The sequence below is a fragment of the Sipha flava genome, unplaced genomic scaffold, assembly GCF_003268045.1.
Source record: "Sipha flava isolate LNK unplaced genomic scaffold, YSA_version1 51_pilon_pilon, whole genome shotgun sequence".
Lineage (NCBI taxonomy): Eukaryota > Metazoa > Arthropoda > Insecta > Hemiptera > Aphididae > Sipha > Sipha flava.
This window is the reverse complement of record NW_020273468.1, coordinates 1,162,954-1,190,027: the sequence shown is the minus strand read 5'-3', so window position 1 is coordinate 1,190,027 and position 27,074 is coordinate 1,162,954. Positions and strand designations below refer to the sequence as shown.

The following is a 27,074-nucleotide window of genomic DNA, read 5'->3' as shown; positions in this document are numbered from 1 at the left end:
AACGTTAAGGAATTAAACTAAAATTGTCATTATGTTATAAAATTCGAAATTTACATGTAAAACATCACGTTTCGGGAAAGTTCACTTATGCAATAATATCGACGGGAGTTATTTCATATACAATAGTATTTCAAACGCAATTATAACAGATTAAACAAAGTAAAATAGCAGCGTAAAAGCACGATTGATGTTTTAAATGTAATTATATCTTATTCATTGAAATCATTTGAAATCAAGAACTAATATGTGTATTTAATTATTAATTCTTTTTAACTTTTATGTCAATAACAAAGGAAATAATATACTAACAACAGATATATATATATATATATATATATATATATATATAATACATATACAAAATTATTATATCATTAATATACGAGTAGAATATTACTAGTCGTTTACATGTTTTGTATTTAATACAGACTTCGTTGATATAAAAATAGATCTTTGTCGAATTACATTTATTTAACTCCAAAATCATAGTCGATTTGGTAAATGGTTGGATATAAAAAAAAAATAATTGAATAAAAAAATATTTATATTAACCTTAAAGTGGCTCAATATAAACAGAAATATAACGCGGTATACGTAGAAGATGATTTGTACATTTGTGTGTGTGTGTGTGTGTGTGTGTACATTATACATCAACGAAGGTGGATGTGGTGCGAGATCAAAATGATAGAGATCGATGACGACAGGAGATATGCACGGGACGCCTTTGGTGGCCGGTCGAGTGTTGTTTGCGGCTGCTGCATATGTGGTCGTGCGGGCCACACCTAGGGGTAGGTTTTGGTGTGAAGGAGGAGGCGGTGGACGATTTACGTCCGCTTCGGGTAGACGGCCACCTTGGACGGGAGCCCGGACATGCCGATCACGTAGACGTACTCGGTGGGCGGTCGGAGAATGGTCTTGACCGGGTGTTGCGGTGTCGAATGCTTGGCGCCGCGCGTCTTGTGCTCGGCCGGCATATCCGCTCGGTCGATCATCGTCCACAGCATCTTCAACCACTTGCCCTGGACCGCGCGAACCTTCTCGTCCTTGGCCGACGGCGAAACGTTGCCGACGTCCTTCGGCCAACCGTCGCTTGACGACGACGACGACGAGCACGGGGAGCTGCAGTTGGAGTCGTCGTTGCAGCAGCCGTACGTGGCCGGGTCGCGGCATCCGCCGGTCGCGTACGCGTTGCTGTAGTCCGGTTGCCGGTGACTCGTGCAGGACATGTTTGGCGCGTGACCCGATCGCGTGTCGGTCGGGCGACGCGGGAAGAGATCGATTGACGATCGGCGGCGTTGTTGAAGGGCGGAGGGGAACAAAAAAAAACCCACGTCCGGAACGGATGGCGGTACCGTACGGGTCGACTGTGGGTCCGGCTGCGCTTGCGAGGACTGAACGTTTGGGGACAGTGAACACCGCCGGGCACTTATCGTCAGCGAAACGGCGTGTGACGCACGCGACGCCGGCGCTCGTCCCGGCACGAGGCTCGCCGACGCGCCCGTACCCGTAACGGCGATCGACGAACACCTGTGACACGCGGTGCGCTGCCGCCGCCTGGGAACGGCGTGCGTTGCCGATGAAATTTCATCCCACCACGTCGGTACGGGCGCGGCGAGAACGTACAATACCGCGTCCGTGTACCATACAGGCCCGGTGCGACGGTGGTTAACGGTTGGATTTCGTACCAGAATATTTCCACAACATATCGCCCCCCTTCCCCCCCCCCCCCCATCTCCGACTTACGGTAAAATTATTCGTCCGGGAACACCGAAATATTGCTCGTTCCATACAATCCGAGAACGAAGCGCGTTCGGTTTTTGGTGGGAAACTTTTACAGTACATATATAATCGATTTTCAGCGCACCGTCTGGAAATCAAAGTTTTCAGTGTTCGGACTGGATGGATGTATCAACTTAGTTTCGATTGGCTTAAAATACCGATTGCTTACCGATGAATTTTATTGGATAGTTTTACGACTTGAAAACCGAACACAACGTCAACATATACACAATGTACATATATTGCAGAGACACTAGAAACATCCCTGTTTTTCGTATTCCTTTTTCTTCATCGAACTATTTATTAAACTCACTTATTTACCGTGATGCGTCATGCACATTAAGACCCCATACTTTTAACTATCCCTAAAGTATCTCTAACCAGGTCTTCTACCTATTTTCTTATTACTTCATTTATCATTTATCTATACTATGTCTATTACTATTATTATTATTATTCTGTTGTCACTCCGTTTCTTGTCTTCGGCCTCGACCTGAACAGTTATATAATAAAATAATCTAAAATGTGTCATCGAGTAGGTACTAAAACAAAATTTGCTTAGATAATATTTGTTCCTTGAATTGTTATTATTATAAATACCATTTATTTTATCAAAAACCTTTTGGTTTTCTCTTATTGATAGATCAGAAATAAAATAATGTTTATAACATATATACTAAATACATATTCAGATGATTAAGGTACTGATAATTTTATAAGTGAATCAATGCAGTTTTAAGATTTAAAAAATCATTTCCCGACATTAAGTCTTAAAAATATCCCCAAGATTTTTGTTTTGGGAGCTCACCAATTTTTAATATTTTCCTTATATACAAGTATATCATTACCATTCATTTTCAAATAATCATTTTTTTTTTTATTATTATTACCACATAGTAATCACTAGTGTGTAGAGTACACTAGTATCCATAAATCTAAAAATGATTTTCAATTAAATATTTAATCGACGATTGCCACAAACACAAACACGTTATCATGTACTATTATATTGAACTATAAATGTGTATCTAACATATTAATCAAATTTGGAAAAAAATAATCATTCATCATGGTAATATTAATTATTAGTGACAAAACGGGAAGCTACAATATTATCTAATGTACAAAATATTTTTTTGGGAGGTTTCAGTCTCAAATCCGCCCTCTGTACGTCAATGACGTAGACAATATATTACAAATATATTTGTCAATGCCATGCACGATTTGTAGAAATGAAAGTTCATTTTCTACCTTTAAAAGTATTACAACTCACATGCGCTCGTCTTTAATCCAAGAAAGACAAGATTCATTGTCATTACTTGCAATCAACTAAGATATTACCAAACAATTCACATTTGATGATATAATTGCAAAATTTGCAAAAAAAACCTAAAAAAAATGTGTATAGTTATTTTAATTTTTTATCATCATTTACAGCAGAAGCGACGAAATTTTTGAAAAATACTAAGACATAGTACATCAAGGGACCACTCACTACCCTATTTATTCATCTTTATAGTTCAAATTCTTTATACATAACATTCTATATCCACAACCAGAATCCAATACCCAAAGATGGGCCCTCAACCTACAAAATCTAATATTATATCTGATGTATAGTGTATGCGACCATTTTACTTTACATAATGATTTAATTTTCATATTAATATTTATGTAGAAACAAAAAATTTCAAATTTTTTTAACTTGATATATTATTTTTAAATCAACTGTGAAAAGCTCAGTTATTTCAACTATCAATTAAACTAGTCAAGTTAAAAATTTTATTATAAAATAAACTACATAATTAATGCCCATCTTTGTATATAGTTGTATATAATTTAAATTTAACATATGTTTACCGATAGTACACCGCACATGCCATGGACACGATATCGAATTTTGTTTACTTCACGAAAAAATATTGATACTATAGGTATTATCATATTATACTCATATTATGTACTTAGCAATGTCTCTATATATACTCGTATCATGTCCTAATCGACACAATTTGAGATTATATGGGAAAAGAAACATGAATTCGTCTGTCAGTAGTTCTGATAGTTTCTGTTAGTAGTTTTTTTCTTTAAAAAACAATTTTATAAGTAGTAGAATCCCTTACACTAGAATAATTATTTACTTTTTAAATTTAAACATAGAAAAAGTAAAAAAATCAATATTTTTACCTACATTGATTACCCTGTAAGGAAAAATTTACTGAACTTAATAAATTGTTTACATTTTTAATCAACAACAATTTAAAAATATTTCTCAACTTTTAAACCAATATTTTAAGTATCATAGTAATGGGTAATGTATTTGATCAGTTTTTATGAGTAAATCTTTGGGGAAATCTGTTAAAAATAGTAACAAATTAATTTAATTTTCCAATGATTCTTAGACAAGTCTTAGTATAAAAATAATCGATCTAAAATTATTTTAAGAGATAGATAATAAATAAATAAAAAAATTATTGGAAATGATTAATTAAATAACCATTAATAACTACATAAATTGTTCTTAATCTTTTTGTTTTATTTATTACCTATCTCTTAAAATAATTTTAGATCGATTATTTTTATACTAAGACTTGTCTAAGATTCAATAATTATTATTCTAAGAGTATGTGAACAAAATAGCATAAACATTATTTGATATTTTCATTGTGATATGACGAATAAATAAAATTAATACTAATTAGCGTTCCATACGAATACATTATATCAATACCACACTACTACATAACAAAGCTCCTGTGTAATAATGTATTGGACCTTTATTCAAAAAAGTCCATTAAACGTTTAAACGAATCATTAAAAATGTGAAAATAATAATGTTCACCCACTCTACTTGAACCTACCCCGGTTATTATTATGTATACAAAAAATAATCTTATTTTATAATCTTGTTTTTTTCCATTCTGTATGAAACTTATACTGTAAATTATATAATATTATTTTATTCGACAGCTATTTCAGAAAATACTGCATATCGTTGCAGAGCGACCAATTAATAATTATTCAACTTTGTTTAATTGACAATTATACAAAGTTAAATATTATAATATTGTATAAATATAAGACAATATACAATCAGTTGCATGTGTCATTCTTCGTGTTCTTTGTCACAAGATAAACCCATCATTTAAAATGAATTGATCAACTATTTATAAAATATCCGTTTTCCTAAATACGTGTCCTTGTCTTTCTTCCCAGTTTTTCGTTCCGCCACATGAGTATAATAATACACCATATAGGTACTCTAGGAACTGATCGCAACCATTCTTTTTATGTCAACTCATTTCGGCACCAAAATGTCACTCATCACTGACCTATATTCTGTATAAGGTGACAACATATTTTGCTATTCGCTTGTTCGGTAACGTTAGCCAAAGTACAGACTACTACATGGTGTACTTAGTTTATAGGAAATTTGACAGTATAATACTTATATTTAATGCTAAATATTCATAAGCGTATAAATTATATTTTAATGTTCATATTATACAAATACTATAATTGTTTTGTGCAAAATATTCATAGCGAGTTTGTACAGTTTATAATGTCAACAAATGGTTACTATGACTACTTATAATATGGTCAATATGTGTAAGATTATTGACCCCATATTTTCGTGCAGTCTTAAGACGGAACAGTATCGTGTTTCTTTGTATGACTTAAGGTATCGTAGTTGTTTTCTTTTTGTAGCCAGATAAACAAATATATTTTCATGATCGAAAATATTTTTCTACCGACATTAATATGGTAGTGAAATCGGTATCATTAGTCGAACTGAAAAAACAGCAATGGGCAAAAGAAAAAGGTAAGCTATTTTTAATTAGGTTCGGTCAGTTTCATTTGTTTTCAAAAGTTAGTCTCCTTGTAACTACCGTTCTCTGCGTTTCAGAAGAACTCGTAAGACTTAATGGATACTGGAAAAATCCAAAAACACCGATTGTTTTCAACGATCAAAGGTACAACGATCAATTCCTCTGTTGATGAGTGCACATGAATCCAGTTAAATGTAAATTAAATAATTGTTCCATTTCAGGGACCATATTATTAATAAGGAAGTACAGCGTTTTAATGAAAATGATCGTTATGTCTTAAGCAAAGATATTCAATCCCAAAATAATTTAAGTTTTCCCCCGATTTCACATGAAAATCAAAAACAAAATGTACAGAACGTAAGATAGTACAATATTATTAATTTTAGTGTATAGTTATTATTTTTTTATAAATTGTTGTGTGAAACATTAACCTATATAAATATATTTTTTATATAATCTGATTAGTACTATTTTGCTTGTATAGAATATTTATATCAATAAAATGGAAAAAAATTTAAATAACAATAACCAAAACGGAGTAACGGATGAATTCAAACCGAAAAGTACTCACACTATGTAGGTTTATAAATTTCTTAGTAGAAAAAAATGATACATTCGCTATAAATTTATTAAATTATAATTTATGTGATTTGAAAAGCTTAAATCGAACGTATACAATATCAAAAGAAAACAGTGTTAGTGTACAAGGCACATTAGAAAGACAAAAATGGGATAAACAGTGTAACGCTTTAAATTCTCCAAACTTCAATTCAAATGAGAGAAAGTATTTTACAAATGAAAACAATAATGAAACACCGGCTTGGATTGAGTATTCACCAGAAAAACCGTAAGTAATGTATAAAAACTATTAAAATAGAAATGATAAATTTGAATTATTTTATTTACAATATTATAATCTATTATTTATATGAATAAATCATTAAATTACAACTTATTTCACAAATATTTCATATTGAAATTTATAAATTAAAATACTTAATTCAGTAATTAATTAATTATTAAAACCATTTAACATGTAGTTGAGTAGATACACATAAATAAATAATATTCGTTGGGGTGTATTAAATATAATTGTTTTATTAGCATCTTATGTGATGTAATTAATGAAAGGTAACATAAAAGAATATATAATTTAGTATAAAAATATGGATGGATTGATTTGGTAATATACTCGTACCTGTACGTAATATTTTGCATTATAAATATCTAAAAAACCACAAAAAATGTGTATGATAAACATTATACTTCAAATAGTTCTACTCTCAATGAAAATGGAAAAGCACAGCCTGAAGGAATTCGCAAAGTTCCGGATTTCAGAGGCAGCTCTGATACATTGTGTCCATTAGATTCGAACAATGTTAATAACAGGTAAAAATGTTTTCATTTCTCCATAAACTTTCATTATTTCAAAAATAAAAATAATTACTTAAAAATGCTGATTCCTCCTTAGACAAAATTAAAGAAATATTTATTAAATTAAATGTAACTGTGAATTGTTTACATGTACCAATGAGCTAATTTTAATCATAGGACTTACTTGTTGGGCCAAAATATTCCATTAACCACAGAAGAGTTGGCCGCTAGAGAAATAAAGAGACAAAAAGCAATAGAACTTCAAGAAGCGATTAAACAACAGGTGAACAGCCAAATTATTTATTTGATTCATCAGTTATACATCATATTACATTTTTATAGTTAAGAGAAAGACAGTTAAAAAAAAGAGAAGAAATCGAAAAGAAAAAACAGGATGATTTGGCCGAAGAACGACGAATACAGAAACAGCAAGAAATCGAAAGAAAACGATTAGAAGATGAATTTAGGCGACAGAGAGAAAAAGAAGTATAATAGTTGATTCATAGATATTAAAACAACTAAAACTAATACATAGTTAAATTCTTTTAAACATTTTATTTGTTATTCTATCATTCTGTCCTAATAGTTGTGTGACGAGCGCAAAGCCAAAGCAATGCAAGAAGTTTTGGAAAATGCTCAAAAACAAGCAAAGGAAGACAAATCAAAAAACATGCAAAAAAAAACGTCAAAATCAAGATGAAATAAAAGAAGAAATTCCAGAAAAGGTTGTTGGCAGTAACGACGAACATATAACTTGCTCAGAACTTCCTACACGAGAACAAAACGTATCGGAACTACCAGTAGAGCAACTAAAAGAAATTTCTAAATCACCGGAAGTCGACTCAATACTTCAGACTTCACTTTCTCCGACCAATCGTCAAAAATTAATAACACCTAGCAAATTTCGGAGTCAAACTACTAGTGTTGCAATACAAACGGAGTTATTAAAGTAAACTTAAAAATGAACAATACCGTTAGAAATTTAATTAAGTTTACTTTGTAATATTATTTTTATTATTTAGAAAACCAAAAACGATTGGAAATGTTTTCCAAAAATCGATAGATTTGGACAAAAGACCGAAGTGGGGAGTGAACAGACCAGAAGTCCAGTACATCAAACAAAGTGCCAAAGATCCCAATTATCAATTAAAATTGAAACAAAAATCTTCGTGGAGCAGACGTACGAATAATACCGATTCGGCAAAAAGTCAATCAGATATTATTAACGGACGAGCTGGGTAAAATACAAAAATAAAAATAAGCTATTATTAATATTTCTTAATAATTTTGTTTTGCATGTTCATAGAAACTATTCGTTACCAGATAATTATTCCAAAAAAATGTCTGCATATGGCCGACCAAATTTTGCTGGTGTGTGAACATTTAAATTTAAATTATAATTGTACATAAGTATAGAACAGCATAATTATATTGTTATAGAAATGAATATGAGCAAAGGAGTTTCAAATAAAACACCTTTGATGGATAGTATATCGGTTAGCGATGTGCTATATCAGTTATCTTCATTGCGAAAAGTAAGTAATAAACCATGTTTATAAAAACCATGTTTTCAAATAAAAATGTATTGGACTTTTATTTTTATTAACATATTAAAATTCAACTATACCACTTAATAAGATCAATAGTGTTTTGGATTTCTGTCCTATACTACCTGTATTATGAAATATTTAATTTCTAAAAAATAAACTAGAATATAAGCTCATTATATTTATGATGTCGAAAATATTAAGATCGGCCACAAAATAAATATATACCTAAGAGTAAATTTAAGGAATAAAAGTTAGAACAACTAACATTAAATTTCTGAAGGCTAGCTGAAAATCACAATTGAATATAGCCCACTTGTACTGAGGTCTCAGTACTAATTTCTGTCCAAGTACCAGTTAAATTAAGAACACGTATATTATATTATCTGCGCCAACTACCGTTATAGTATTTGAAATCAATAATTATAAAATTAAATATAAACATATATAACTAATTGGAAAACTTTTATGTTTACGAAATTTATATTTATATATGATTGCAGGTATTAGAAACCAAACGAAAACATTGGAAGAGTGTTATTGCTGACGAATCCCCGTCTTCGGATTCTTCATGATTTATTACAATAATAAATCATACAAATTATTATTTAAAGAGTCGATGACACAGTCGAAAAAATGTATTATCAATTCTTTTTCCCATTAATATTTATTAAAAGATTTTTTCAAAATATTTACAGTGAAATAATTGCTTGAAATATTAACGTAAATAAATTACTAAAAAACTAAAAAACTTACATCTATAAAAGCTCTTCTTTTTTATTATTTTAGTTTTGCTATTAATATACATATGGTGGGTAACCAATATTCTGTTAAAATTAAACATATGGAATACGTATTTAAATGTTTACGGAATCGTTATTTTCTCGAATTTTTTTTATTTATGTATATGACTACTATTTAAAATAAAAGAACCTACTGCTATTCAATCAAAAATTACAATATAATACATTAATAGATTTTTATTGAATAGGTAAAATATGAAATGTATTTCTTTAATTACACTTGGAAAACTCGCTTTTAGGTTTCTTAATTATCATATTAATACAAGCCTCTGTAGTTTTATGTTTACATTTTCAAATTACAATATATTAATATTATTAATTATACTTAATAATTAATAATCGTATATTAAAAAATAAATTATAACTGTTTAGTGGTTAATATTAAACAATTATTTGAGAACATTTAATACATAATCAATAAAAATCATAAGGCCAAAATATTTATTTTTTATTTTTAGTAAATTACATAGTTTATACATATATATAATTTATATTATATAAAGTAGATAATAATTATATTCAATGCATAAACAATGTTTATTAAACGTATATTTATATTTGATCTAATATTAAATATATTAATATCCACAGAATATATTATTTTTCTACCTTTTAAGATTAAGTTTTAAAAATAATTTTTGTTATACAATTTTATTCGAGTATTATGTAAGTTAACGTACGATATTAGTGGTATTTTTTACAGGACTCTTCGTGCAAAAAAGTTTTAAGTTTTTTGGCAACCGTTTGTGCAAACGTACCCAAAGGATTACTTACTTACTCTGTCTATATTATATTTATTGATGTTATTCCCAACTTGAAGAAATGTGTTTAAGAGTAATACTTATTCTGTTATTTTATTATACTAGGTACTCGACTATAAAATCATTAATTTAATACATTTTATTAAAAACTTTAAGGGAAACTATGTAGAATTTTCCAAGCGTATTAAAACAATTATTACTATGATTGTTTAAATTCAAAGTTGTTGTTAGGAAATATTAATTTGTTTGTACAAAATTCTGTACATTATTTAATAATAATTATAATTATATTATTCTTATAAATGTGATGTATAGTTTAGCCTGTTTTGTTACTTAATTAAAAATTACTATTCCGTATGCTGATAATGTAACAGCCTAGTAATTTAGTCATATCTTATGTTAACAGGTCTGCATAATGTGTGAACATTATTAGAGTATAAAAAAAAATATTTGGATGCATTGTTTTCACTTCACTTTAAGAAAACATGGCTTCTCAGATTGAGGAGTTTCTTGCTAAAAAGAAAGAACAGACCACATTACTAGACTTACACAACTGTACAGCCAATTCAAAAGAAGAATTAAGAAAGCTAGTCGAAAAAGTGCCTGAATTCAAGATAAAACCAGAAAAAGTATTATCTTAATAAAAATTTAATTATTAACAATAATCGTAATTTTCATATAAACAAAGTGTTAAGGATATAATATTACATCATGAATATTTCTAAAATACTCTTTTAATCTTTCGAGCATCAAATACTTTAACTAATATTTTTATTTATTATTTTTTAGAAAACAATTTTCTGAGATTTAGTGGTCTTAATTTTAAATGGTTTGAAGTAGATAAAACTTATGTAATTAATATAAAAGGTTAATAATGAAATACAAATTAATTTTATGATTTTGCCAAGGCTGGGCAAGTTAACTAATTATTTTAACTCGTTAAGTTAAGTTAATACAGAAAGATGTAAGTTAAGTTTAAAGTTAAAATTTAGTTTTCTTATTTATTTAACTCGTTAAAAGTTAAAAGTTAATTTGAAAAAAAAAGTAACTTAACTTAGTTAAAAATAAGTTAATTTTCTTTTTTTATGTACAATATATTATCATACATTTTTATCAAAGCTTAACAAATAACACAATATAATGGAAGTCTAACTATTTTCAATAAACATATGTAATTGTATTAATTACAGTAGGTACTTAGTAAGTACTAAATATAATTTTAAATATATGAAATTTATATTAGGACAAATTAATAAATTAACTCGTTAAGTTAGAAGTTGTATAGAAAAAAAAAGAAACTCGTTAAGTTGGAAGTTACTTTTGAAAATAAAAGTAACTCGTTAAATAACTTAGTTAAAAGTAACTTAACTTTTTAACTTAACTTTAACTTTTTAACTCGTTAATGCCCAGCCTTGGATTTTGCTATCTGAAGTTTATTTTTATACAAGTATTAATTTATAAAAGTATTATGTTTTACTTATTAGGATCCTTTTGTGTTAAAAAATGTATATATATTAACGTTATTGAAATATATTTATCAGCAAGCTTTAAATCAAATTTCTTAAGAACATTATTATTTTTTTTTTTCAGAAACCTGATGATATGAAAATAAAGGAAAAAAAATTCAAATTTAAACTATCAAAAAAAGAGATAAAAAAACCATTCCCGTTTGCTGAGCCAACGCCCTCAGAAATGAAAGGAGTTTCTTTAGATGAATTGTACTCAGTGAATATCCAATGGAAAATGCTTACTTCTCTTCGCCCAAAATCAAAAATCGACGAAGAATATTTTTCAAGGTAAAATACAACAAAAAAATAGAATACCTTCTTTATGCAACGAATAAGGCATTAATTTCAGAAGACTAAAAGTACAAATTAATTAAACGGTAAACTTACAGTAGAATATTATGCTAGTAGGTATATTGAAAAATCAAATAATTTTTCTAAGGAGATTAAGGTACTGAAAATACGAACTAAATAATATAAAAATATTATCTCCCTACTATAAATATACACCAAAACAAACATATGGAAATAATATAATACAAAAATATTTCCAACAGAAATACACGCTAAACCAGGGGTGGCCAACAAGTCGATCGCGACATGAGTTTCAGACGATCGTGACACCCTTTCATTTATTTTTTTTAATTTTTTCAGAAACAAATTTAAATTTTTATTTTTATTTAAATTTTTATATTTTTGTTCAACCCACGAATATTAAAATTAAATTAATAACAATTAATTAAAGCAATATATACTAATAAATAACTATGAAAAACGAAATTATACAGTGAAATCGAGTAGCTATAGTATGATATGTAGATATATGTAGGTACGTAATCTAATGGATATTCCGTATTAAATAACTGTATTTATCACGTTTATATATATTTATAAAAAATATACTAAAATACGTGTTGATTTAAAATTGTAAAATTAAAGTTATTATTACTTATTAATATTTTAAATAAAAGAAATAAAGGAAGTATAACATGCAACATAAATGTATAAAAAATAAATTTTTACTCAGTGTCAACCATTTTTTTTTTTTTGGTCGATTATGTCAACCTATAAAAATTTATGTCGATCACAATTCTTTAAAAGTTGACTACCTCTACGCTAAATCACCCTAAAATCTGAAAAAAAAAATAATAAAAATACACATATTAAAACAGAGAACAAAACATCGCAGAATGAGCTACTTATATACTTATATATATATACTTTTCAATTGCTATTTGAATCTAAAATCAGTAAGTATAGCTCTTTCGTTATACCTATAGGTACCGTATTCGGAGTGCTAAATAACAATAACACTTTTAAGTTTAATTTTGGTTCTCAGTTGTAAAGTTTAAACTAAACTGTTTTTTTTAGGCAAGTTGAATTGGGCACGGCTACTCTTAAAACGAGAAATATGGAGAAAAGAACACCGTTCGAGAGTTTTTTACGGAAGAAGAAAAATGCTTCAGGAGGAGTAGAAGCAAAATTTTTATCGTGTAAAGAGTGTGGGATTGAATTTTGCACGGGAGATAGCTGCAAAATATTTGATTACGATTCTTTTAAACGAATTGCAATCTCAACTGTTCAAACAACTAACGAACAAACGCAAGAGCAAACATCGCAAGAAAACAAATCTACGAAAAAAAAAAAGTTGAACAAAGGATCCAAAATAAAATTACGTGTTAATGACACACGTTCTACCATTATTAAAAATGTTCCAACAAAAAATGTCGAAAAAATTATAAGTGTAAAAACTAATAAAAAAAAATTCCGATTTAATAATTGATAAATCGAAGAACGATAATAAAACAATAAAAGATCCATCAAACAGAAATATTGTATTTAAAAATAGTACAGGAATAAAAACTAAAGAAAATAATATGAAAACACATGAAATGTCGAAAAAAAAATGCATAACATTTTTTACATGAAACAATAACGTTATTATTGTTTTATATATTTTAACACATCATTTCTTACCAATATATCAATTAAAATATTTGAATAAAAATTTTTATTTTTTATTTTTATTTGAAATAAATTTCATAAATACTTTTTTCTGCGAAGATGATTTTATTAAAAAATAGAAATTAAGTTATTATCAACGCATTTTGTGAATTAACTAGAACTTAATATTTTTGTAAAGTAAATAACATTAAAATAAGTTTCTTCACTCAATATTTTAGTTCTTTTATATTTGAGATATTTTTCAGCCAGTTACTTCTAAGAAGAGATCTACGTAATTATGATTAATATAATAAAACTAAACTACATAAATGATGCATCTATTTGTAAAAAACAAAATATTTTCCGAATAATCATCCATGGTTTATCAACATTTCTTAAAAGGACCAGTAATAAAAAAAAAAAAAAAATTTACAATCAAATTCACATTTCTATCATTATTAATACTTCTGTTTTAATTTAAAAATAAATGTTAACAGTCACAAAGCCTTAGCATCAACATTTTTTTTTTTAATTAAATACAATGAATGAATACATTTATATTATGTCCTGCATAGAGATCTACATATCTGCTTAGATGGAAAAGTTATTTATTCTTAGTATAAATTATATTGTACATTGTACATATTAAGTTATATTACATATGAATTAGCGTTTACATCTAATAGTTTAATTTTTATTATTAGAAGAAGAACCATTACCTCTTAGTCATCATTGACTCCCCTAAATATAAATATATGAGTTCTACAAACATAGTTTTTTTTACAAAAGTTTATGTTTTTCTCCAAAAATACCATATTATTGTTATCTTATATCACCTCGACTAGCTTTTACTCATTTTGGCACTAAATAAACTAGGCCCCCTTACTAATATTATTTTTATATGGAAATTCAAAATATACACATTATATTGTTCTTTCAAATGTGAATACTTAATATGAAATGATAAATTAAAATAATTTACAAATAATTAATATAATAAATACAAAAGTCAAAAATAAATCTAACTTAATACTATAAAAAACATATTGCATATTACGTGAATTATTATTCTCCTTTAATATTGATTATAGTTAGAATTATTAGGTATAATTAAGGAATTAAATTTATTAACATTTTCAATTATTTCAAAGAAGTATTGTCTTAGAATTGTTCAAGAATTTCATAACCCTTTATACTCTAAGACCCTAAGACACTTCCCCACTTTTTCCTATGATCATATAATAGTAACAACACTACTTAAAAAATATATTTAGATAATAAATAAATTATAATATTGAAATTGTTCATACTCATTTAAGACTAGAAGTCCAATTAGTCATTAGAACAATAGAGGCTTTGGTGACTTCAATTTAATTACTCTTTAAATTATAACTATCATCCTTAAGTATATTTTTTGAATAAATTAAAATATACAAATGGTTTTCATCTTAGTATAAAAGATAATAAAATAAAAATGTAATTTACATTTTACCTATTTAAATATTCAATTTATTCAATATTTAACAGGAATACTATATTACAATTAATATTTATTAATATATAGGTACACATAAATATACAACCATTTGTATTTACAGACTATATACAAATATGTTTAAATTATTTTATAAAGTAGCTAATATTCTTGTAAAACCAACAGCAGCTGACAGTAATGTTTGCCCAACTCCCCAAAACATTGCATATAGGGGTTGCATTTGAATACTAGATGCTCGGTAGACAAATGCTATAGTAGCACTACTCACTATACCGGAACTAAGTGGAGCAAATATTCCAACCATTAAAATGAATAGAGGAAAAAACCTATAACATAAAGAATAAAATACTCAGTTTAAACTGCATTTTAAATGATACATATTACATCTATAAAATTACGAAAATTGTATAACTTTCTAGTTATGACTATATTATTATTTTTATATAAGATAATGATTAAATTTAAAAACCAATGTTTATTATATTATTTTATGAACTTTTTTAAAGTCTGACACTTTTTTTTTTTTTGAAATAATGCAATCTGGACAGTTTATATACAATAAAAATAAGAAATTCTAACACACAAATTAACAACTTTAAAAATGTCTATTATAGATTTTTAGAAAAAAAATAAAATTTTCCATATATTTTAATCAAGAAAATCTTATAAACACATGGATCAAATTTAAATTTACCTATGTCTTCATGACTTAATAAACCATATGAAGATATTTAGATTAATACTAATAATTGGAATTTAAAGTAACTTATATCTTTCCAGTTACTGTCAATATATTATATATTTAAATTTTTTACATTCAGCATGTATAGCAATTATAACTAACGCAAAGATAATGGTTAAGACCATAAACAAATACTAGATCAGATTAATTTTATATGTTATATTATACTTCCATTAAATTTTCATCTAGCATCAATATTAAATTATACAATTACACATTAATAAATAAATATTTTAAAAACAATACTGAAAATAAGTTATGGAAATTATTGAAAAAGTTAATAATATAAATTATGTAAATAAAAAATCACGATACAATCAAATTAAGAATTAAATGTTATTAGTTAAAAAGTAATATTATTTACCACACATAAAATAAATATAGTCTTCTTACTTTCCAAAATTATGCTTATGGAGTGTAGCAAATGCAATTATTGCAGCCACAGCATGAACAACTGTAGATGAAAACAATGCCCATAAGAACGTTTGGTACCACATCTCTAGAAACATTTAAACATTTACTTAACAGTTGAATAATACACCTATTTGAAAAAAATTTTGGTATACCAAGAAATGTACTAAGAGGTCGTTGAGATGCTAAACCGATGACATTTGAAATGGGAACCAGTTCTGGATTTTTGTCGCTGAGTGTCATAATTTTTCGAGAGACGATCTTACCACACAATAATACTGAGTAACGGCAATTTTAAGTTAATTGTTCAACGAAATAGTAGATTTAAAATTTGGTCTATGTTTATCATTTCGATTATTGATAACGATGATATCAATCCCAAGCAAAACCACTAACTAATCTTGGTCTTAACATATGTTAAGAATTTTTAATATTGGCTTATCAAACCGCAAGCTAACAATGCTCTGAATACAACGCTTCAATGCTTCTTTACCTTGTTTACTTGTTTAGTTTTCGAGCCTTTTAATAATAGTTTTCTGTATTTTCAAATTCATTTTTCCGTGTTTATTATTAAAACATTGCTTTTAATCGTATTAAACTTAAAATCCATCACTAAACAGTAAACTCTATTTAAATTCTTATTATACAACAACACTTCTGAGCTTCACTATTAACAATGGACCCTGAAGATTTTTCTGACGGCAGTGATGAGAGTGATTTAGACTACATACCACCAGGTATTATTATTTCAAAATTATGGTATATCAATTATTCACCAAAATCTATTTCTTTTAAATTACCTGTTGCCCTTCATATTATAAGTAATTACACTCGAAAAATAATAAATATAAAACACGACAAAAAATATTTGTGCCGTAAACAGTGTAAACTTTATTGGTTTTTTTTTTATTATGATAATGTAATTAATGCATAAAAACAAAAAGTATCTAACCAATAAAAAGGAATCTTTTTTATTTTGACTTTGTCTCAACAAAAAAGGTATTTTATTATATTTATTTAACAGATATATATGATTTTTCTAAAAAAAATTTTATATTAATGTAAAATATTGCTTGATTGTATAAAGCTTAGTACTTCTAATAGTTTTAGTTCCAAGTTTTCAAAAATGTACTATTTTTTTTCATTTACATTATAAAATGGACTATAATTTTTATTTTTAAATTGAATTAGGTGAAGTGGAAAACTTATCAGAAATTGATTCTGATGATCCAATTGAAGAAGATAATGATGGTACAAAATCATCTGCAAACCAATCAAAAAAAACTTCTAAAAAACGTACTAAGGGAAAAAAAGCATCACGAAAGAAAATTAAAAAAATGTAAAATAATAATTAGTAAATAATTGTATGTATTAAATATTTTTTGTTAATTTTAATATAGAAATTGATGATGAAACTGTTGAAAAAAGCAAAGAAGAAGTAAATACTCTTCTCAATTCTTCTGAAGAAGATAAAAAACGTCTAGATGCTTTATGGGAAGGTAAATATTATTTTGTATAAATAATGGATTTTGAAAATCTTACAATGGCATCAAAATTATAACATGTTAGAATGTTTAGATACACTACTAATTTTTAGATCATTTAAAGAATTTCAGAGGCCAGTAGTAAAAAAATCTACATCCACTACACCAAATACCAATGAAAATAAATCTAAATTAAAAGAATCGTCAAAAACTTCTGACAAACCAGAAGCAACCAAAAAAAGAAACTTTGAAGAGTTGTTTAGCACTTCAAGCTCATCTAAAAAGTAGGTCAATAATAATATTAATTTATATTTTTCCTAATAATTATTTTAATTGTTACACAATTATATTTTGATATTTTTAATCTAGAAAAAAATGTGTACTCAAATTTTACAAAATTGTATTTATTTTTACGGTAAAAGTATAATTTCTCCCAATGTGTATTTATATTTTTAATTCAACCAAATATGAAATTGTTTAAAAAACATTATACATAAGGCCATAGATGTATTGCCTATTATTTGCCTAAACCAGTGGTACTCTAACTTTTTTGTCCGCGGAGCCTTTATGTTTTAAAAAAAAATTACGGAGCCCGAAAATCAGGAATTTATATTCAAGAAAACAATAATTATTAATATTTCATATTGAGAAAAACACACAGTTCAAAATTTCATTTTTTTTAAAATTTGGATTTTGTCATTTGCTATGAAAAATTTGATCATTTTAAGTTGTATTGACAAATTTACTTCATTTAATTTTGTGAAAATGCCAGCCAAGTTATGAAGTCATAATAACCAAATTATTTGAGAAGTCTTGGTTGTAAATAAAATTGGTTTCACTAAAACGTATAACTCGTTGGACAATTCAGGTTACCATTGTTTTTCCTCAATAAGTAAGAAATTTAATTATATTTAAATTTAGATAATTAATATATGTCCACGGAGCTCCTAGACTTCTTCTGCGGAGTCTTAGGATTCCGCGGAGCACAGTTTAAGAACTGCTGACCTAAACTATACTCAATTCTTACTTTTAAGTGTTTTGTACATTATTTGGTATTAATTATATTATTTTTGTTCAGGATAGAAAATGATAATGACTCAACAAAACCAAAGTCTCCAAAACTTGAAACCACTAATGTTCCAATTGTAAAAAAATCATCTGGTGGTTTGGCAAATGTACTTAGTCAATTAGGTAAAAAAGATAAATTGACAGTTTTAGAAAAAACCAAACAAGATTGGGATAGTTACAAAAAAAGAGAAGGAATTGCTGAAGAATTGGTCACATATAATAAAGGAAAAGATGGGTTTGTTCATAAAATAGTTATAAATATTCTCCACAGTAAAATTATTAAGAAATATTTATTGTATTAGGTACTTGGAAAAAAAAGACTTCTTAGAGAGAATTGACTTGCGGCAATTTGAATTGGAAAAAGCAATGAGAGCTGCAAATCGATTACGCAGAAATTAAATGTAACAACTATTCTTTGTATTTATGAATAAAATTTTAAATTTATATAAAATGTTGACCTAATTAGTTTTTTTTTTATATATATAACCTAAACCAAATTCACAATTGTAATAATATGTACACATAATATAGTAAAATAGGACATTTTATTAAAAATTTAATTTAATTTACATTGATATTTATAGATATAATTGAAAAATTATATACATATGTATGTTATAAAAATATTAAGATAACTTACTATAGTCATAATAGTTTTAATGTTTGTATTTCTATTATTTTTTTTTTTCAAAATGTAGTGTTTATAATCATAATAGTTCATTTATACTAGTTTAAAAAAAAATTGAATACAACAAAATCATATAAATATTTAATACTTAGTTATTTGATTCATCAAGAAATAAAAGTGATTAAATTGAATTAAGTAAAATTATAAATACATATTCTTAAAAAATATATTATAATAATTTTTATGTATCACTAGATATTGATTTTATTAACCAATTATTATAATTCAATCTCACAAGAAACTGATTTGGTTTAGGAGTCACTTGAATTTCTTGAATTGTATTTAACAATTTATTTAATTTATTTGGTTTTTTAGTAAACAATAAATGTAACTCGTCATAACACTGTTTATATTGTGGATTTAAAACTGCTGTAATATCAGTCATATACCTACAATAGTTTTCACACATATCCAAAATTATATTAAAAGCCATGTACACCTCATCCAGAAACATAAATGAATCCCTCATAATATTTGTTTGAAAAATGTCATGTATGTGTTTGATGGTTTGGAAATCATTAGCATATGATAATTTTTCCAAGAGCAAAAAGTATTCATCTTCTATAACATCTGTTTGAAGATAACTATATAAAGTGTCTATTAAGAATATTAATTTAGTTTTTAGCTGATCAATATGACCATTTTGACAGTAAGATGATTTCTTTTCAATGAATATTTCATGTAAATTTGTTTGCACTCTTTTAATTCGTGATAAAAAAGAGAACAATTTTGAATAATTAATTTGAACTGAGTTGGTGAATATGAACTGTAATGGCCATTTAGTTTCCATGATAAGCTTAACATTTGTCCAAGTTGTTTCATCAGCATTTGTACTAATCAATGAACTGAATTCAAATTTTTTACGTACAGATTTATGTAATTTGACATCTTGAGCTGTATTGGTAAATGCTACTTTAATAATTCGTAAACTAAGTTCAGTTTTTTGAGATAAACTGCTTATTTTGTTCAAGAAATGCTTATAAAACTCTCCATTTCCCAGCAAGTAAAAATCTCTAATTAATTTCATATGGTCTACAAAGCTGTCTTCATTAAAAGACGCCTTTAACATATATTCATCAACTACATTATAAAATTTATCAATCACTTCGACAAATTCATTTTTAGTAAATAATGGAACACTTCCTAAATTAAGTAAATCAGAAAACAACTGATCTTTTTTTTGCCCATATATTTCTGTGGATATATCTCTGAAGTTTATCAGTAACGATTGGTTGTGTGACTGTTGTAAACTTTTAATTACATCACCAATTCTTGTTATTTTGCTTGCGGTTGAAAGAGGAACAAATGATGGTATTAAACTGGGTTGTAAAGAAAAATGTTTAAATTCTTGGGTATTCTTAGAAAATTTTGGTTCAATAAATAATTCTTGGTATGGGTCGAAAATCACTCCACGTGCAAAAAATGTGTTCAATTGTGATATCAATACCTGTAACAGTTTAAATGTCATTAAAAATCAAATGTATGATTAAATTAACAAAATTTCACTATTAATTAATTGTATACAGTTAAAATAAATAAAACTAAGATTTTTTAAATATATTAATATGTTAATCTGAAAATAGTTTATTAACTTTTACCTGCAAACATTGTTTGAATATAAATGATAACTGAACTTTGTCATCTATAAACTTCATTGTAACTACTTCATATAAGAGATTTAATATTTGTCCTCCATACAACCGAGAAAATTCAATCTGTTCTAAAATGTCATTAATTGCAACAATTAATGGCTTATACCGCTCTACTTTCCTCAATATTTCAGCCAATAAACATTTGTTTCCTTTATTATTTGACAATTCTTTTTCTATATCATTTACACATTTGCGATACGGTTGCAATGCAAGGTACATACCATCAACAAAAGCTTCAAAGTAAATACCTCGTTTGTTATCATCTGGTTTTTTATAGATACCTTCTAATCGTTTGTGAGACATAATAATGATGTTTAGTTTCTGATACTCTTCAGCTAAGTTCAAAAAACATTTTAACAGCTGCCGATCTTCAATGCTCAAAATAAAGTATTCATCGTCAGTAAAATTAGTATCATTGTCAACAATACATTGTAATACTTCTGACTTATGACCAAGTAGAGTGAATAAAATATCGGGAATTAAACATTCCATTGTATCTATGATAAAAAAATTAATTGTACAGACTTTTTAAACACAAATGAAAAAAAAAATAATAATGTTAACAAGAATTAAGTAACTGTAATTAAATAAATGTAAACATTTTTTAATACAAGACTTATAAGTATAAATACCATCGTATCAAAAAATGTATAATATATTGTTGTATTAATAATTATTAATAATTATGATACTAGATCTCGTATTCATGTTTATTAGATTTAAATTTTAAATAATACTGACCAATAATTTTATTAATTTTTATTTTATCATTTATTCTTATCGGAAAAACGATAATTATGCATGATAACGATATCAGTTAAAAGTCGCAGTCTCTTAAATTTATTTAAATATTTTTTATTGCTTAATTTTAATGGGATCCTCACACTGCAAGCAATATGAATCAACTTGAAAGGGTCCAACGAAAGTTTTTGAGTTTTGCAGCATATCTATTAAATATTGAACATAGACCTCATGATTATGATGCAGTAATACATAGGTTAGGTTTACAATTTTTGGCCAGTAGACGTATCACCATTAACAAGGTCTTCCCAGTCAACCTCATCAATGGGTCGATCACATAGATAATAGAAAACTATTATTTAATACTATTATTTTAGTCTCCTATAATCTATGGTCGATCGACTGTCCTGAACTTCTATCCAAAGTCAACTTTAAAATTCCCTGTGTCCAGGTTCGTTCTTCCTATCCTTTCAGTATTCCACTATGTACTACAAATTATTCCTGTAACAAACCACTAAATAGGATAATGCGTATTGCCAATGAGGATCCGTCTTTTAGTTTTTAGGTCAAGTTTGACATTTTTCTCTGTCTATTTGCTTTTTTATTTTAATTTTTATGTCTACTACACTATTATATTATGTTAAATTTATATTCTGTACTTTGGGCTGCAACCCGTATTAAGATAAAATAAATAAATAAAAATTTTCATCTGAATACTTAACATTAATTACCTTCAGCCGGGATACATTCAACATTTACTAATAAGATTTTTTTTTTTTTTATTGTCTTTAAAGTTAGATCATAGATTTTACTTGTGCAGTAAATTTCTAATGGGGTAAACTCGTAGTATTCAAGTAATTTGTTTTTGAAACAACGATGTAGTTACAAATTTCTACTTGATATGGTTAAGAGTTTCATAATACTAATAATACTAATAATTTTTTTAAAAAAACCCGAAACAAATACCATATTATTTTATCTACATACATAGGGATTTTTAGGAATAAACGCATTGCTTCTTTGTACATAATAACTTTAAAAATGTTACGAATACGAATACAAATAAATAAATTCGTAAGATAATATTTGTTTCGTTATTATTTATCGTGGTTTCGCATGAAAATTATAATTTTTTTTACGTGAATACGATATTTTCCAATTGTCGGCGACTGTATAAAATCCATAAACGCGCGTCTATCCAGCTTCAAGTCCGAGCAAAAACTATGCGACCCCATGCGTAATAATTCGTACCGCGTTAATACACAATACGACGCGTTTGATCTGCTGAAAAGTGTGCTTTCTTCTTGGGAGAAGATGAATAACGTTCTCCTAATTAATATTATCGCTTTTCACTATCGGTCACGGTGTAAACACAATTTCTATCTAATTTTGTAATTTTCTTTTATGTATTTAATTTATCAAATTTTACACCAGTTTCCAATTAAACAAAATGCACATACAATGAGTTATAACTATAAATGTATACAGAAACAATTGGTAATGATTAACTATGAACAACCATAAATATGAACAGCATAAAATACATTATGGAAAAAAGCAAACAAAAGACCAAAGTATTAGGGTTAAACCATTAAGATACAATTTTATTAGCAATACGATTGGTACATTTTACGGAGTGGATTAATCGAAATGGATGTTCATATTATGATATTTATTTTCACCTAGCAAAATATGACAAATGAACAAACTCTAACAATCACATAACACCACCGGCGACGCATGGGCGTATTTTAAGAGGGGAGGGGGATATTGGCCCCCCCTGAATCCGTATTAAGGAATTTATTTTATGTGAGACACACATTTCAAATTTTTTCAATGTAGATCATTTTACAACAAAATCAAACTACGCATGGAAGTGAATACTGAATTGGGCTTTTTGTCTTGTCCGTACTTAGTGAAAAATCAAATAATATACAAGCGCAACTTTCAAAACACAGACAGGTGTTAAAAAAGAACTGCACAAAATCGATTCTAAGTGCAACTGGTATTAAATAAAAAAAAAAAAACTCATAAATATTAAGGATTCATCTGATTTAAATATTACCAAAAATGTTACTTGTAAATTTTGAGCCTAAATTAAAGAAAAAATTGAGACCTACCCCCCTAGAAGTAAGTCTAAATACGCTCCTGCGACGACGATGGTTTTCAATTTTCAAAAAAAGTCGAAAAATCGCCGTTTGCAGTGTAACCATCAAACGAATATATTCGCGTTATTAGCCGCGTGAGTGCATGAAACAAGGTGTGCTGCTCGTTACATCTGGATGGGGCGAATGTTATCGGGATGTCTGGAATAGGCGGCGCTCTACCATTTGTCCATCTTAGGTCCAAGTCGCCACAGCTAATGCGAACAAAACAATAACTAATATGACATAATAATCATTAACTTTTTTTATTTTTTTTTTTTATTAAAATAGAAAAAATGTACAATCTATATAACATAATACAATAAGTAATTTGGATGACATTTTTACCAGGCTGGACGGCTTGAGGTAGTGGCGTAGCCAAGGAGGGGGGGGGGGGGGGGCTAAGGGGGCTATAGCCTCCCCATGAGCCGTGTTTATATGTATAATGTATCTTGAATATTTAATAGAATCAATGCTCGTTTTAATCAAAGGCATATTGATGTTATACCACTTGAAGGACTTATTCCGGCCAATTTAAATATGTATGACAATAAAAATATTATAAAAGCTGCTAAAATATCTCCAAGATCTCTATGATGATACTTCATCTATAATCAGAGCTGACCTGTTCATATGGAGGCAACAATGGAGTCAAAATACTATTCCAAAACCGAATTCTGCTCTTGATTCACTCTCTCATCGCACCAATCTTCGACCTAACATAAAAATACTTTTACAATTATTCGCCACGTTACCAGTTACCTCTTTCACTCCGGAAAGAACGTTTTCAGCACTTAATCGCTTAAAAAATTTTTTAAGAAGCACCATGTTGGAAAACAGACTGAATGGGTTAGCTATGGCTAATATAAATAAAAAAGAGCAATTCGATGAAAGTGAAATAATAACTGAATTTGCCAGAAATTCGCCTAAGAGAATGCAGCTGTCAGAGTGGAGCAAGTGACTGAACACTGAAACCAAAATTATTATTATTATTATAAATTATATATTAATAAATATTTTGAAAACTATACTAAAATGCTTGAATTACGTTTAGAAACTTGATGGTAGATGGTGGGGGGGGGGGGTTAAGGCTGAATTCTCATATCCTCTCTTACCTTACTTATCCAAAAAAAGTGGTTAGCCCCCCCCCATTTAAAAATCCTGGCTACGCCACTGGCTTGAGAGAAGGGAGATTCCATTGACACTACTTCCAAAATAATCATTAACTTACAACAATTTTTAAGATTTTAAACGAAGCCGTACTTGAGTTGCCAAAGACAGAAAAACAGAGCTCATCTAGCGTGAAATGCAATTTTTATAGTAGATATTCTTATTTCTTAGTTAATTTTTTCAAAATTTTAAATTAATATCTAATATATAGAAAAATTAAAGGAGGAATATCATTCCATGTTACTATGTAATTTTCAAGAACATTTACATTTTTTATGCATGGAATTCAGCATCTCTTTTCTCTTCCAATTCATGTAATAGAAGGAAGTAAACTAATGTATTATTCGTATTGTGGATAATAGTTATGGTTTTTATTTTTTCATACTCGTATTCAGTCGCAATGTTATTAACTTTATATATGCCTGATGATGAATTTTTAATTCGAAACTGGTCGTACTTTATAAATATAATAATACTCCAGGCGAAGTTTATTTATTTGTTTACATACCTATACATATAGAAACATTTTATAATATTTAAAATTATTATCAAGTCAAGAATTAAGATAAAGATCGTATCTAGAAATTTTTTTTGGGAAGAGTCCAAAACATGTGTATTGTAATTTTATTAAATTTTAATTTTAACTTTTGATATTTGGTTAAAAATAAGACAGATAAAGATTTACTCTTCATCCATTAAAATTAATATCATTTTCATATGATATGATATAAAATTAAAAGCAGTCAATGTTTAATTGGAGCTTCAGTAATTTTTGACTGAAAATATTTCTGTTGGTAATAAAAATAAATAATTATTTTGCATATTCGTAAAATATTGAAGAAATTTTTGGGGTGGTCCAGATATTCTGGACCCTTCCCAGATACGGCCTTGATTAAGATAATTAATGTTAGAATAAGAATATTAAATTAAGAAAACCAAAAAGTTATCGAGACACAAAACTTTATTGATGTCAATACACGAACACGGACACGGACACAAACACGGCATCGTCGTCGTCGACATACTACTCGTAGGTATTGACTAGCGTCTGCCGGAACCCTGTCCCGACTGACGTCAGTCAGTGCAGCCATTCTTTAATAATTATGAAAATAAAGCTAACAACTCGACCCTTCCTGACATCAGGTTCGTCCTCGGACCTGACCAGGTGTTACTGCCGTTACATAATCCTTTAAACATAAAATAGCATAAATAACATAATATTTTTTTTTAATATATACACAAAAAGAAAGTTCCCCAGAGTCAGCTACAATTGATAGTCCTTGAGGTATCCTGGTGTCTTTGGAATCCGCTTTGGTGGGATTTTCTTATCCTCAACCGGATGTTTTGCAGCCGACAACTGTTTTGTTTCCTCACTGAAATAATCCTCGTCCTCCTCACCACTGAGTTGATCTTCATCATCGTTTCGGAATATCTTCCAAGATTTAAATTGGAAAATGTGAGAAGTGGTAGAGTAAACTTGACGATCGTCAGCAGTCAGTTCGGCCATTCTATAAGTGTCTGATGGCAATACTTCTATCACTTGTAGCGGACGCTCCCGATATTTGGATTGCAGTTTTGTTGACTGGTCGACGCTAGGTTGACGTAGCATTACGACAACTTCCCCAACATACTTTACCCCAGTATAGTGTCTTTGGTCATATGCCTCCTTCATATATTGCTGTTGGGCAACAACCGTTTCCCGTACCATCTGCTGTTGTCTGTCAGGGTTAACCCAATTATTTTTGGTGAGGCTATACTTCAGTAGTTCACCACCATGGTAACGTGGCTGGTAGCCATGTAGGGCTTCAAAAGTTGTTTTAGATGTCGTCTTGTTTACTGCAGTGTTCAATAGACGTTCTATTTCATTGACTTTAGCATCCCAATGCCGCTGGTCTGGAGTAGACATACTCAGTAGAGGCAGGATTGTTCTGTTCAC

The 27,074-nt window shown here is 28.1% G+C and overlaps 6 protein-coding genes across 7 annotated transcripts; 3 read left to right on the top strand and 3 right to left on the bottom strand.

The window, feature by feature from the left end:
* Nucleotides 1–391: 391 nt before the first annotated feature.
* LOC112690763 lies at nt 392–3,939 on the bottom strand. Its single transcript, XM_025564852.1, has 2 exons — nt 1,949–3,939; nt 392–1,867 (listed from the first exon to the last, which is right to left on the bottom strand). The coding sequence occupies exon 2, from the start codon at nt 1,224–1,226 to the stop codon at nt 825–827; it is 402 nt and encodes a 133-aa protein (XP_025420637.1). The 5' UTR covers nt 1,227–1,867; nt 1,949–3,939; the 3' UTR covers nt 392–824.
* Nucleotides 3,940–4,352: 413 nt separating this feature from the next.
* On the top strand, nt 4,353–9,284 carry LOC112690737 (bromodomain-containing protein DDB_G0280777). The gene is given in 14 exon segments (XM_025564810.1): nt 4,353–5,602; nt 5,687–5,753; nt 5,831–5,966; nt 6,094–6,185; nt 6,268–6,456; nt 6,885–6,998; nt 7,161–7,266; nt 7,326–7,469; nt 7,570–7,659; nt 7,661–7,932; nt 8,006–8,221; nt 8,290–8,354; nt 8,424–8,518; nt 9,034–9,284. Coding segments are annotated over 14 exon segments (1,719 nt in total). The 5' UTR covers nt 4,353–5,541; the 3' UTR covers nt 9,106–9,284.
* A 639-nt stretch (nt 9,285–9,923) lies between these two features.
* Nucleotides 9,924–13,849, top strand: LOC112690723. The gene is made up of 4 exons (XM_025564793.1): nt 9,924–10,723; nt 11,685–11,890; nt 12,971–13,354; nt 13,810–13,849. Exons 1-4 carry the CDS (start codon nt 10,580–10,582, stop codon nt 13,847–13,849), a joined length of 774 nt encoding a protein of 257 aa, XP_025420578.1. The 5' UTR covers nt 9,924–10,579.
* A 1,231-nt stretch (nt 13,850–15,080) lies between these two features.
* On the bottom strand, nt 15,081–16,536 carry LOC112690707 (transmembrane protein 170A). The gene is made up of 3 exons (XM_025564776.1): nt 16,347–16,536; nt 16,174–16,279; nt 15,081–15,364 (listed from the first exon to the last, which is right to left on the bottom strand). The coding sequence occupies exons 1-3, from the start codon at nt 16,432–16,434 to the stop codon at nt 15,169–15,171; spliced, it is 390 nt and encodes a 129-aa protein (XP_025420561.1). The 5' UTR covers nt 16,435–16,536; the 3' UTR covers nt 15,081–15,168.
* Nucleotides 16,537–16,637: 101 nt separating this feature from the next.
* On the top strand, nt 16,638–19,194 carry LOC112690708 (craniofacial development protein 1). The gene is made up of 6 exons (XM_025564777.1): nt 16,638–16,928; nt 17,383–17,528; nt 17,588–17,690; nt 17,800–17,959; nt 18,754–18,978; nt 19,046–19,194. Exons 1-6 carry the CDS (start codon nt 16,868–16,870, stop codon nt 19,140–19,142), a joined length of 792 nt encoding a protein of 263 aa, XP_025420562.1. The 5' UTR covers nt 16,638–16,867; the 3' UTR covers nt 19,143–19,194.
* A 418-nt stretch (nt 19,195–19,612) lies between these two features.
* Nucleotides 19,613–21,733, bottom strand: LOC112690706 (gamma-tubulin complex component 4). Of its 2 annotated transcripts, XM_025564775.1 has the most exons (3): nt 21,716–21,733; nt 21,030–21,580; nt 19,613–20,878 (listed from the first exon to the last, which is right to left on the bottom strand). In XM_025564775.1, the coding sequence occupies exons 2-3, from the start codon at nt 21,573–21,575 to the stop codon at nt 19,613–19,615; spliced, it is 1,812 nt and encodes a 603-aa protein (XP_025420560.1). In that variant the 5' UTR covers nt 21,576–21,580; nt 21,716–21,733. The 2 variants fall into 2 exon arrangements, with proteins under 2 accessions (XP_025420560.1, XP_025420559.1); XM_025564774.1 differs by lacking the exon at nt 21,716–21,733 and having other exon boundaries at nt 21,030–21,655.
* Between the last annotated feature and the right edge of the window lie 5,341 nt (nt 21,734–27,074).